The sequence below is a fragment of the Salminus brasiliensis genome, chromosome 2 (assembly GCF_030463535.1).
Source record: "Salminus brasiliensis chromosome 2, fSalBra1.hap2, whole genome shotgun sequence".
NCBI classification, from domain to species: Eukaryota; Metazoa; Chordata; class Actinopteri; order Characiformes; family Bryconidae; genus Salminus; species Salminus brasiliensis.
The window spans coordinates 21,921,469-21,934,282 of record NC_132879.1 but is presented as its reverse complement, the minus strand read 5'-3'; the positions used below and the strand labels follow the sequence as shown (position 1 = coordinate 21,934,282).

At 41.0% G+C, this 12,814-nt stretch overlaps 1 protein-coding gene across 2 annotated transcripts in view; it reads left to right on the top strand.

The window, feature by feature from the left end:
• ano3 (anoctamin 3) overlaps positions 1-12,814 on the top strand; it is a 56,627-nt gene that overhangs the window by 39,066 nt on the left and 4,747 nt on the right. Inside the window, exons 14-26 of one of the 2 annotated variants that reach the window (XM_072670489.1) lie at positions 2,721-2,803; positions 3,066-3,092; positions 3,718-3,858; positions 4,704-4,868; positions 5,314-5,350; positions 5,601-5,712; positions 6,053-6,110; positions 6,611-6,708; positions 8,421-8,572; positions 8,790-8,942; positions 10,642-10,789; positions 12,378-12,467; positions 12,546-12,651. In XM_072670489.1, the coding sequence (XP_072526590.1) occupies positions 2,721-2,803; positions 3,066-3,092; positions 3,718-3,858; positions 4,704-4,868; positions 5,314-5,350; positions 5,601-5,712; positions 6,053-6,110; positions 6,611-6,708; positions 8,421-8,572; positions 8,790-8,942; positions 10,642-10,789; positions 12,378-12,467; positions 12,546-12,651 (1,370 nt within the window). The remainder of the gene's footprint in view (positions 1-2,720; positions 2,804-3,065; positions 3,093-3,717; positions 3,859-4,703; positions 4,869-5,313; positions 5,351-5,600; positions 5,713-6,052; positions 6,111-6,610; positions 6,709-8,420; positions 8,573-8,789; positions 8,943-10,641; positions 10,790-12,377; positions 12,468-12,545; positions 12,652-12,814) is intronic. The other variant, XM_072670496.1, reaches the window with a different exon arrangement.

The window sequence follows — 12,814 nt, the reverse complement described above, 5'->3', positions numbered from 1 at the left end:
GGAAAAGTAACCTGAGGTGTCAGGAAGCTGTCAATCATGGCCTGTGCGTGGGGGGGGGTGATTGTGGTGAACTTAAGCCCCATGGGCTCAGCACTGCAGTAGCCATGGCCTCGATCTGTCTGTAACATCAGCCAGTACTCATCACCTCTACTCCATATTGTGTCTGTGTGCATGTGAACGTTTGTGGGTGTGGGTATATGTGCACAAGTATATTTACCCACAGAAACAGGTGTTTTGGCCCATACTGTGGGTAGAACAACAGGGCAGTTCCCAAACTGCTCTTAGACACCACAGATAAGCACCAAGTAAATGTGATACTTAAGGAATACTTCAATGACATTCCCATGACTTTACAAAACAAGCACAAACAAAAGAAGTCTTGAGTCGGTTTCCCAATTCCTCCTGGCATGTTTTGGGGTTTTCCCTGCTCTAGCTCATCTGAACTAACCAAGCAGCTGTGATCGGCTGCCAATTACTGCTCTGTGTTGTTTTCTAAAATCTGTACTGAAACTCTCCTTATAACTTTTCCATAACTAAATGGAAATATGTGCTCTTAATGTACATTATGTACATTGGAGTTTGTGTTATTACAAGAAGGAATTAGTTCAAAACCTGCTAAGCTAACTGAGATGTTTACAGAGATGAATTAAAGGTACAGAAAGATGTAAAAGATCTTGGAAGGAGGCAGAGAAATAACCCTCTACACCAGAAGTTCAAATCCAGGCTAAATGATGTACACTGGCTGAAGCTCTCCTACAGCTGAAATCAGTTTAGAAGTTTCTATTTTCTTAGCACTTTGAAAAATGCCCCAGATGCATTTTAATATCTGTCAGTGAATGGGACACTGGGACACTGGGTCCTGTCTGGGATTCAGAAAGAGTGGAGGAGAGGAGACAGCCTTCAGAAGAGCATTAAAAGAGCTACAAATACAGCTTTCTTTCTTGCTCAGTCTCTCACACACTCTCTTTCTTGCTTTAAACAAAAGTGGGTCAAGCTATATTAAACTGCTCTTTCAACATCAGGGGAGTGCTGCTTGATAACAAGATCTTGTGGCAGTTAGGAATTTGAGACAGTGAAAAGTACATTCAATTTGCAATGTTCGGCTCTTTTTTACTCTGATCAGTGGATGGGCCGACCTATCAGTTTCCTGAAAAACACAGTATAACATTCCCAAATGTACACCCACACCATATACAAGCACTTTATTATAACTAACATTGATATACTAATATTGGGGAGGGCCTGCCTTTACTCTCAAAACAGCTGCAGTTCATCATGGCAAGGAATCCACAAGATGTTGGGGTATTATTTTACTTAGATGGTGTTTTATAGATACCTTGTAGATACTCACCTGAGATTCAACTAACGTTCAACTACATATTTATTCAACTGCAACTAAACTCTAAGCGGAATGTAAAATAACTGTCTATTGCATGTAAATCTACACTAGACCTTAAATCTAACCATGAAACGGTAAGGTTACCTTAGGGTTAGGTGTGGGGTTACATTAAATAGACAGTCATTTACATTCAACTTAGAGTTGAGTTGCATTTAAGAGATGTTCAGGTAAATGTTATTTAAATGTCAGGTGAGCATGTACAAAGCATCTATAGTGGACCATCCAAGTATGTTGGAAACATTCCTTTAAAGGGTTCTGGTCTATGTTGACATGATTGTGTCGCAAAATTTCTACAGATTTTCTTGGAGCACTATTATGCTGTGAATCTCACATTGTACCACATCCCAAGTTGTTCTGTTGGATTCAGATCTGATGACTGGAAATACTGAAATCCTTGTTCATGGTATTCTATTATTAAGATTTATCAGGCCTGGCTCTGGTGCTCCACACAGCATTTTTTAAAAATTTGCAAGTGTGAACTTAACACTTTTTTAAATCAACACTGTTAGTAGTGAATCAACAGTGTGAAATCAGTTGTGTGAAATCAGGACTGTGAGAGTTAGATCAACACTGTGGGTGATAAATTTACACTGATTTTAACATTTGCAGTATTAAATTTGCTGTGCAGTCTTCAACTGTACAGTTTCAGTGAGCCTGTGCCCACTGCAGCCTCAGCTCTTTGTACTTGAAGTACAGCTCTTTGTACAGACGTGTAACTCCACTTGGCCTTCTGCTGTTGTAGCCCACCTCAAAGTTCAATGTGTTGTTCATTCTGAGATGCTCTTCTGCTCCCCACAATTGCACACAGTCATGGTCATCTGAGTTGCCATAGTTTTTCTGTCTCGAATTCTGAGTCAACCTCTCAAAAAGAAGACGTTTACAACCACAGAACCGCTGCTCACTGGATGTTTTCTTTATTACACCATTCATGAGTAAACTCTAGAGACTATTGTGCTGAAAATCCCAGGAGATCAGCAGTTCTGAAAATACTCAAATCAGCCAAATCATGCCACATTCAGAATCACTGAGATCATGTTGTCTCTCATTCCGATTTCCCTGAAGCTGCTGATTTCTGCATATCTGCATTACTTTGTGCATTGTACTGCTGCAACACAATTGGCTAATTAGATAACTGAATGAATGAGCAGCTGTACAAAACCTGTTAAAAGTGCTTATCGAGTGCATAAAGAGCATTTCTCTCCAACTTTTATGAAACACAAGTGGACGCATTTGGGTGAAATTCTAGACCAATATTATATTAAGTACAGCTTTTATGAGTTTTAATGGATTTCATGTCTGGACCCCTGTTTTTGCTTCACAGCCACTGTCTTCCTTGAATTCTGGAAGAGAAGGAGGGCGGAGCTTACCTATGACTGGGATTTGATTGACTGGGAGGAGGAAGAGGTGAGGCTCGTCTCGAAATAGAAAGCCAACAGAACTGTCAGCTGAGACTGTGATCTTTTGCTTATTCACAAATCCGCAGCATCATGTACAACAGCTAAACCTACAAAGAAAAAAGCACTCTGTATTCCCATATTAGTAACTGACATTTAGGAATATCAACATGAGCTTTGCTTACCTGACTGAAAACAATCATTAAGCTGTGAATAACATAATGAAGACAGCGTTTGGCCAATATCTGTGCTGTTTGTTGTGTTTCTTTTAGTGTAAATCCTGTGTCATGGTGTGTTCTGTGAGTGTGCCTCCTATCGTTATCATGTCGTGTTTGGTGCATGCTGTGCTTTCTGCTGCGGTTCCTATACATAAATCATTTACAGCCATAAGCATGAAAGGATGCTAAGGATGTGCTGATTACTGTTTTGTGCCTTTGTGAGTTTTGAGCCTTAAAGGTAGTCTCACCAAGAACATTATCACACATATCAACACACCCACATCTCCTGGACATCAGCAACATCAGAACTCCAACTCATCAACACTGTGTTGCTGTCTTTCCCATTTGCAATTTTAACGTTGTTGCTGCCTTCCAAAAAAAATAAAATAAAAAAGGTGTTTACTATGTTTGATGGTCACATTGCTGAATCTACCTTTAAGCAAAACATAGCATTTGTTCTTTAGAGTTAATAGAAACAGATTATATGGATGCCATCCGGCTCATATGAACGAGCTTGCATAATGTCATCATCAGTTGCTCTGCAGTCTTCCTGGGACAAGTTACCAAACCCAGAGAAAACAAGCGATGATGCCATACATCTATCTGTAGATTAGCAAAGCAAAGTGTATCCATCCATTCAGGAGGTACAGACCTACAGCAGCTCATATCTTCACGAACTGTATGTGTGCATGCATGTGTCGATAAGGAGGAACTGCGGCCTCAGTTCGAAGCCAAGTACTCGCGGAAGGAGAGAGTGAACCCCATCTCAGGCAAACCAGAGCCTTTCCAGCCCTTCACAGACAAACTCAGCCGCCTCATGGTCTCTGTGTCCGGAATCTTCTTCATGGTAGGCCACCGTGTCCAGTCTGATTAACTTTCCTCCCCGTTCTCTGCCACTCACACCGTTCAAGTAATTCTGTATGCCCTCCTACAGAGCCTCTGCATTTAGAGCTGGAAAGTTATATAACACCCTAAAATGTAGCACACTGTACTATATTATGCTACCCTGCACCTTCCACCACTTTTCCTAGTTGTACCACCGTGCACTGCAAGAAGATCCCTCCAGCAATTCTGAAATGCCACAGATTACTGTCTCCCCCTGGTGGTTTTAATGTCTCGGTGCATGAAGTTGCAGCAAAGAGGGAAGATGTAATGTGGCCTCATGTAGCTTAGCCCAGCTGAAAGTTATGTTTAGAGAGTAACCACTGTCATGTCAAAACGCTAGCTGATCTTCACACTGTGTGAACCTTTTTAGGACAGCAATGAAATGTTAACCTAGACAGTGGTCACTAGGTCTGGTGTTGGAGGGCTGCCAGAGCCAATGATTTCTGGTGATTTCTTTGCCATAACAGATCTACACAACCTGATAACTAACTGATGACTTGAGTCAGGTGTGTTTGAGTAGGAAATCACCAAACTATGCTGGAATTGATTACCTCTGGTCTTTAATTAAACATAATTTCAAAAATCCTGTAGTCCTTTAGTTGGATAAACATATCAAAATGACTGGACCACTAGAAGTGTTGACTTAAGTATTAAGTATCTTACATTAACTTACATAAAATATATAGATATTTCTGCTTACCATTACCATTTTTTTGGACAGTGACAGTATATTCCCCATCATCACCTTTGTTCTCCTCTTATCAGAAGAAAACTCCCCACCTCATCTCTCTTTCTCTTCCTTTTCAGATCTCTCTGGTGTTGACAGCTGTGTTCGCTGTGGTGGTTTTTCGACTCATTGCCATGGAGAAGTTTGCCTCCTTCCAGTGGGAGTTTGTAAAGAAGAACTGGCAGTTTGCCACCTCTGGCACCGGAGTCTGCATCAACTTCATGATCATCATGTCCCTCAATGTGGTCAGCATCTGCTCTCTGTGTACTGTTCCGAAGTTACAGTGTGAAGTCAGACAGAAGGGGCATTTTTTCACTGTCTGCAGAGCATTTGCAATGACAGATGATGTTCAGACATAAACTAGAGAAATATTTGCTCTCAGCTGACAGTATTAAATAAATCATACAGACTGCTTCTGTACAGATATTATGTAATACTGCTGTGCATTTGACAAGACTTGGTTTTTCACGTTCTGTATAAGCCACCAGTAAACAGACGTAGTTGAATCATCATTGATATCACACACACAAGCATAGGTTGAATGTTGTTTCAATGATCAAATGCAGCAAATTAAGCATTTGGGAGTGTAAAACATGAAGAGTATTTCTATATAAGAAATAGATTCTCCCATTGTAAGTGCTTTGATTGCTTATTTAAATGGTTTTGAGCACATTCTCTCTGCTCCAACAGGTTTATGAGAAAGTGGCCTATCTGCTCACTAATCTGGGTGAGTTTTTAAAAATTGCAGTGTTCAGGTCTTGTCAGGAAACATACAGTCTCAATAATGGAATGTTAATCCACAAGCTTTTGAAGGAGGGCATTTTGTGGATTCCTGAATGGCAATTTGACTCAGACACGTTGAGCTTAGCTTCAGAGGTTGCCCCATGTGCAGAGCAGGGGTTCCCTAATGACTTGCATATGCCAGCATGGCTAAACATCCACAGGGAAAGGTCACAGTCCTCCGGTTTGTGTTCCAGAACACCCACGGACTGAGTCAGAATGGGAGAACAGCTTTGCCCTCAAGATGTTCCTCTTCCAGTTCGTCAACCTGAACAGCTCCACTTTCTACATAGCGTTCTTCCTGGGAAGGTGATCATTCAAAGAATTAATATAATTTAAAATAAGCATTTAATTTCTGCAGAAAACTGTTTGTTCCTTAAGTATTTTTAGTGTTTATCGGTTTTACCCATTTCATCTATTCTAGTTGGAAAAAAGCACTCTCATAGTTCAGATGCAACTGGAATTTTCTATTAAGTCCACTGTTATCATGAGGGATTGCATGCTTCCGCCGAGAGTACATTTTCTCTTTTCCATTATCGGAAAATAATATTACAGCACAGCTAATTGAATTTCAAAGCTAATATTTGTTGTGTTTGTGTGCGTATGCATCTGTGTGTGTGTGTGTGTGTATGCATGTGTGTTTCCACAGATTTGCTGGCAGGCCCGGAGACTATAATAAGCTGTTTAACCGCTGGAGAATGGAGGAGGTGGGTGAGGTTGAATTGTGCTGAAATACCCCCCTCACACACACACACACTCCCTCTGCTATCATTACTGTCCTGCAGCACTGCCAGCTTCCCCATATCACTCCACTGCATCACTGTCAACCCTCCACCCATTGCCATCGCGAATGCTGATGCTCGTTATTCAGTCAGGCTCCTTCATTATCAACATAAACCATAGAGTTCTGAGTTCTATGGTCAACACTATGACCTTCTCATATGGGTCCAGCTCAGCTGCAGTCTTTGCTTAGTCTGAATGCAACTGTCCAGAACCTCCACTGGCTTGAAACTACAGAATGTCTCCATGAAGGCCTGCTGAGCTTTCCAAAACGCATGAATGTTTATGTTCTTGTCGCTGGAATTAGCAGCCCTGCTGTGAATTTTCTGGCAACGATTTGCTGCAAGTTTTCATCCCTGTTATGTGATCTGCGCTATTGGGACACAGTAGACATGTTTACGGTGTTCATTTTGTATTTCATTCGCAGTGTCATCCCAGCGGCTGTCTGATTGATTTGTGCCTGCAAATGGGAGTGATCATGGTGCTGAAGCAAATCTGGAACAACTTCATGGAGCTGGGCTATCCGTGAGTATTGTGTCTGCCTTGGAGGCTCTGTTTATTTCGCAGGCTTTGTTTATGTTTGTAATTGTCTGTTCACTCGTCTGTGCCCTCTGATCTTTCCGTTTGGCCCTCCAGATTTTGCGTGGGCGACTTTTTGTTTTTTTGAGATTTCTTTGAACACTTTTTCAAGGTGGCAACAGATTGAGGGAGCTGGTTTCATGTTGTTGTTAAAAGAAATTAGGTTTGTGTTGGCTGCGTGATTCACATGTACCAGAGTGACAGAGGTGCAGATCTGTTTTCCTTCAGTGTGTTAGAACATGTCTCATGCCTTGGTTGAGTTTTTCAGTGTGCTGGGAGTGGGGCTGAGCCGTGATAGGACGCAGGAAAGGGAGTGTATCCTCATTTCCTGGTTTCATGGCTGAGTGGTTTTGCCTAGCGCTGCAGTACAGAGTACTGAAATGCATGCGTCATCACAAAGAGCCGCTGTACCTCAGTCCTGAATCGTGCATGCATGGAAGCTTGCCAGGAGCAGGATATAACAACCGTGACTAAATGTTGCACATTTCCAGTAATGCTTTCCATAGGTTGACCATTAACCCTTCTAGTAAAGGATATGTGTTCTGTATGCTAAGATTGGGTAGGGTCTCCGTTCTCCGCTCTCAAAAACGGGCATCTGAGTTCTTCATGGTATGGATTCCACAAGATGTTGGAAGCCCTTAAAGAACACTGAACTCTTTGGCTTTGAGAGAACTGGCATTACTGCTATTATCATGATGGTTGTAGCCATTAGAAGATAAATTGCCTCAATTGTGGTCATGCACATTGTGGACATGCACATGGTCAGCAACCATATGTAAATAGACTGTGGCGTTTAAGCGATGACTGATTGGTATTAACAGGCCTAAAGTTAAAATACCGCCAACAATCACAATCATGCAATGATCAAAAGCCCCCCCCCCCCCCCCCAAAAAAAAAGAAAAAAGAAAAATCAATCCCCCTTCTAAAGGTTGACGTCTGTGATACCAGATGCTGCAGCATAATATATTCCACACGAAAGGCTGATTAGATAATTTCATAAATGGGTAGGAGCACAGGTGTTCCTAATAAAAGTCCCAAAGCATCCAGGCCACTCCTTCCAATGATTCTATTCTGCTGCATTAAGATGCACCCAGTTCTGACACGTCAGCTGCACACACAGCTTATAAAATCTCCATAGAAAAGCATTATTCACACATGAGCCTGTGGTCACCATGCCGAATGCTAAGCGTGTATAAAGCCTCCCAGCACTGGGCAATGAAGCAGCAGAAGTATGTTCTCTAGAGTGATGAAGCCCCATCCAATACTTTTGCAATGAGTCGAGGTAGTGTTTGTGATCCAGAGCTAATATCCAGCATCAGTACCTGACCCCAGTAATGCTCTTTTGGCTGAAAGCAATTAAGTCCTCAAAGCAGAGCTCCTGCATCTAGCGTTAAGCCTTCCCAGAAGAGTAGAGGCCGCTACTGCAGTAAAGGGGGGTGAAACTCAAATTCACCCTGCTGAAAGGAAACTATTTCAGACTCAATGGGGAGAGAAATAAAATGGTTAGAAAGGAATGGAATGCTATCTTAGAAGACATCTTTTATTTCTGTAATGAAGATGAACAAAAGCACAGAGTTGAGGGGACATCTGAGTTTTAAATGTTGTGTGATGTTAATCAGTAAGGTAAAGTTTGAACAGCACCATATTTTGATTTATAGCCTTCTTCAGAATTGGTGGTCTCGGCGCAAGATGAGGCGAGCGGGAGAGCAGAATAATGTGGAAAGTAAAGAAAAGCTGCCTCAGTGGGACAAAGACTGGAATTTACAGCCTATGAACGCCCACGGCCTGGTGGACGAGTACCTGGAGATGGGTGAGTAGGGGTGGAGAGAACTGCTTTTTGCTTAGACATACTGGAGATCCGTACATAAGCAATTAATAGCCCACGTGAAACACTAAAAATCCCATTAACAAAATGAGTTTCATGTGTAGCCTACCACATTAGCTGTAATGGACGTGGACATGATGAGCTGTGACTGTAAAATAATGATAAAACCAATCATGCATAAACCAACGGGTTCTTTGTGCAGTGCTTCAGTTCGGCTTCACCACCATCTTCGTGGCGGCATTTCCTCTGGCTCCTCTGCTAGCTCTGCTCAACAACATCATCGAGATTAGACTGGATGCATACAAGTTTGTGACACAGTGGAGGAGACCCATGCCGGCTAGAGCAACTGATATTGGTCAGTCTGTTGTGCCTTCCTGTCAAGCCTTATATTAGATGTTGATGTAAATTCTTTCAGCTGAATGTAAACCTTGTTTTTCTGGAAAAAATAACGAGTGCTGCAAGGTTTACTTTTCAGACATTCTGTTGGTCCATTCATCATGACATGTTATTAGGAGATATTTTCTTATAACAGGAAAGATAAGCATCACTCTACAATATGAGGGCACTGTGATAATATAGGTAATTAATATAGGTAGTTTTGGTTAGTACATTTTCCAGATGTTTTAACATTCTGGTAATGTTTGTTTGTTTATTCTAACAATTAAATACAGCGTCAGTGTCAATTTCAAATGAAAATATTCTGTTCTATGTTTAAATAAATGCTCTTTAGTTTAGAAAACATTTTATGTCACTTGTATTAAATATTATATATCAGTGTTATTATGTATATAGTTATGATATCAGTTATATCAGTGTTTTTAATTGTTTAGACTTGGAAATGTTTGAAAGTGTTTGTCTGTGAATATTGAATGGGAAACATTGTAATAATGTGATGCAAATCAGTACTGCGTCATATTTTTTTCAGAAATTTTTTTAATGTAATTTTACCGGTTAATCTTAATACAGACCTTTTCAAAACACTTTTGAACTTTTATAACTTTTGTTCTTAGGCAATGGCTGTTGAGCATCAAGCATAGTCTGTTTCTTTTTTTAATATGTCTATGGCAGTATTTAGTCGTGTTTAAATAGTGTTTTTGTGTAAAGGTATATCTTTACAAAAACGCTATTCAGCACAGGTTATTAGACATGTTTACATGTATCTCTTTAGTTCTGTTAACAACCACTAGGTTTAGGCTGCCACCAATTTCATCTTTGGAAAAAACACACCCAATTCTTAATGCTTTTACTTCAATACTTGACTTGACTTTATTGATTTAACAGCTTATTTAAACATTTAAGCCAAAATTGGAATGATTACTTAAAATGGATGCCCCACTTTGTATCTCTGTATAGTAAGTAAGTCATACCCTGTTCTAAACCACATCAATTTGTCTGTGCCAAACTAACTAAGATCTGGATGCGTTTGTAGCGGGTTGAGAGTGAGACGAGATTGGTGACAGTTTAAGTCCAGTGTTTGCTAGCAACGTTAGCCAAGCATCTCCAGTTGTAAACTAAAGAAGCACATGTCAGATATCAAATGTCTTGGCTGAGCGACTGAATCTGGGGCGAGTGATAAATCATGCTCATTTGATTTTCCGTCTAACTTTTCCTTTAACTGGAATCACTCATCTTAAAGCCAGTGCTGTTTGCCTCAGTGAGCTTGAAGCAAAAACACAGCAAGACATGTGGACAGCCTCAGAGAGTCTGTTGGCTGGGCAGCTAAGGATTGATCTAGGGCCCTGTTCTCCTGCTACTTTATCCTAAAGCTTTATTTTCCATCATTATTAATAGTAGTTTTTCATTTTCCCCAGCAGTTTCCGTTTGTAAAATGAGCATATGTTTACATCCTAAGATGCTGAACATTAATGACAGTAATTGCGGCAATTATGGCTTGGTTTACTTCTTTTGTGTGTGAGTATGTCTATTGATCAGAAACAGCTTTTCCTCAGTGTGTGTTTGTTAATCTGAAACAGCTTTTGCTTTCTTTTTCTTTTTTTTAAACATCTCAGCTAATACATAATACATAATTTTACCGCTCTGTCTCCTCATTGCAGGTATCTGGCATGGTATCCTGGAGGGCATTGGAGTGGTGGCTGTAATTACAAATGCCTTTGTCATCGCCATCACCTCTGACTATATTCCTCGCTTTGTGTATGCCTTCAAATACGGGCCCTGTGTGGACAAGGGCTACCGGCATGAAAAGTAAAGACGCATATTTTGTCTTTTTGTTTGTTGAACCCCTTAAATGTCATAGACACACCTCTATGTCCTAAGGTGAATTATTATATATGTAACTGCATGGAAAGCAAAAGTGAGTTTTAACTAATAGGATGGAGGAGAGGAACTCTGTTGTTGTGTTTTTGCAAGTGATACATTTCGCAAGAACAGATCATTCCTTCAACAAAAGGAAAGTTGAAAGATTTATTGCACTGAATTTAGAGTTGAAAGAAGGGCAGTCTGGGGACAGCACTGACATAATTGAATTTGGCGTGCTGGCGTGACATCATGCTGTGGTCTGGTGTTGTAAGATGTTTTGTGTTGTAAGCCGTTAGTGTGTGAAATTGACACAGCTTGTTGCAACAGGAGCAGATGAAGTCATTTGTATTTGCCTAAACACATTAGCTCAAAGAGTTGAATTCCAAGCACAGCACTCTGGTATTGTTTTCACAAACTCCATTTACTATTGTTTTGGTTTAAAAGGGACATATATTACCAAAATAAACTCACTTTTTCAGTGCTTGTGCACATACGTTTGGGTATCCGAAGTGCCTACCAACCCACAAACTGAAATAAACCAACTCTGCCAGTTTTTTGGGGGAATGCCTGGGAAAGAAAACAGAGGCGTCTGTTAGCTGATGCGGTGAACCTGGGGACCCGGCGCCTTCTTCCAAGCGTGTCGGCTGCCCAGCACCCAGAAAGTGTACACAAAGAGTGTTTTTGCCAGTGAGTGAGAGTGAGAGCGAAAGACAGACTTGATGTGAACTCAAGGTGAAGTAAATGGTAACTAGCTAGAGCAAACTGGGACAAATGTGAATAACTTTAGATGTAAAGTTCAAGACTTCGTTTAGCCTGAAAACACCACCTAGGCTGCCATTCCCTCTGCACCCCTAGGTTTGCTGCTTTATCCTCTAAACGTGTGTGATTTAAGCCTCACTTACCTGGAACATATACTGTGCTGTGGTGTTTAGCATGCTGGCTAACATTTTTAAATATAGCTAGATAGTGCTAGATGACTGCATGTCTAAACAAGGCTGATCCTGTCTCTACATGCCTTTCTGTTACTCCCAACACCAGACACTCGACTTTGTTCTCAGACACCAGTTTTAATTCTCAACACTTGTGTCGGAAGCTCAGCAGTCAGCTGAACTGAGCTGTCTGATAATCACTGGAGCTGTAGCAGCAAGGGATTAGTGAGTGGGCTGCAGGCCTAAAACCATGGAGAAAAAAGGCAGGTTAAGGTGGTACAGGAGTCACATAAATGTAAAACCATTTGCGTTATTTGTGCAGCCCCTGCCCCCGCCCCCAGTAATACAGGAAACTGCTGTAATACTCTGACACAGGATAACAGTGTGAAAAAAGTGGATTCCGCCCAACCCTTGCTCATGGTCATTTAATGGAAACAGGTTCTTTTGAACTGAACCGTCTAGACACAGGCAAAAAGGTGCTGTTGGTGCTTGATCCTTGAACCAAAGCATTTCATTGAAATTGTGTTAACTTCTTTAAGAGGGGTCTCATATGTCAGCTTTAATGCACTATCTGTGTTTCTGTTTTTGTTATTCTGTGTCTACAGATGCCTGAGAGGATATATGAACAGTAGCCTTTCTGTATTTGATATGGGTGAGCCAAGGAATGAAAGTCAATATCAGACGCGTTACTGCAGGTACATATATATAAAAGTTCAAAGTATTGAAATAGTTCTGAGTGCATTAGTTGGATCTGAATGCCCTGCACCTTACAGATATCGTGACTACAGAGCACCCCCATGGAGCTCAGAGCCCTATGAGTTCACCCTGCAGTTCTGGCACGTACTTGCTGCCCGACTGGCCTTCATCATCGTCTTTGAGGTGAGTGATTTACAGAGTGACTCTCCACAACAGTCTGAATGTCATTACCACCTGTCATTTGGGTACTTTACAATATCACAAATGTTCAGATGCCTTGCATGCAAGATTGCCTGAGAATAGTGCCAAAATTAAATTTAACAAAAGCAGGATAAACTGTTTTTAA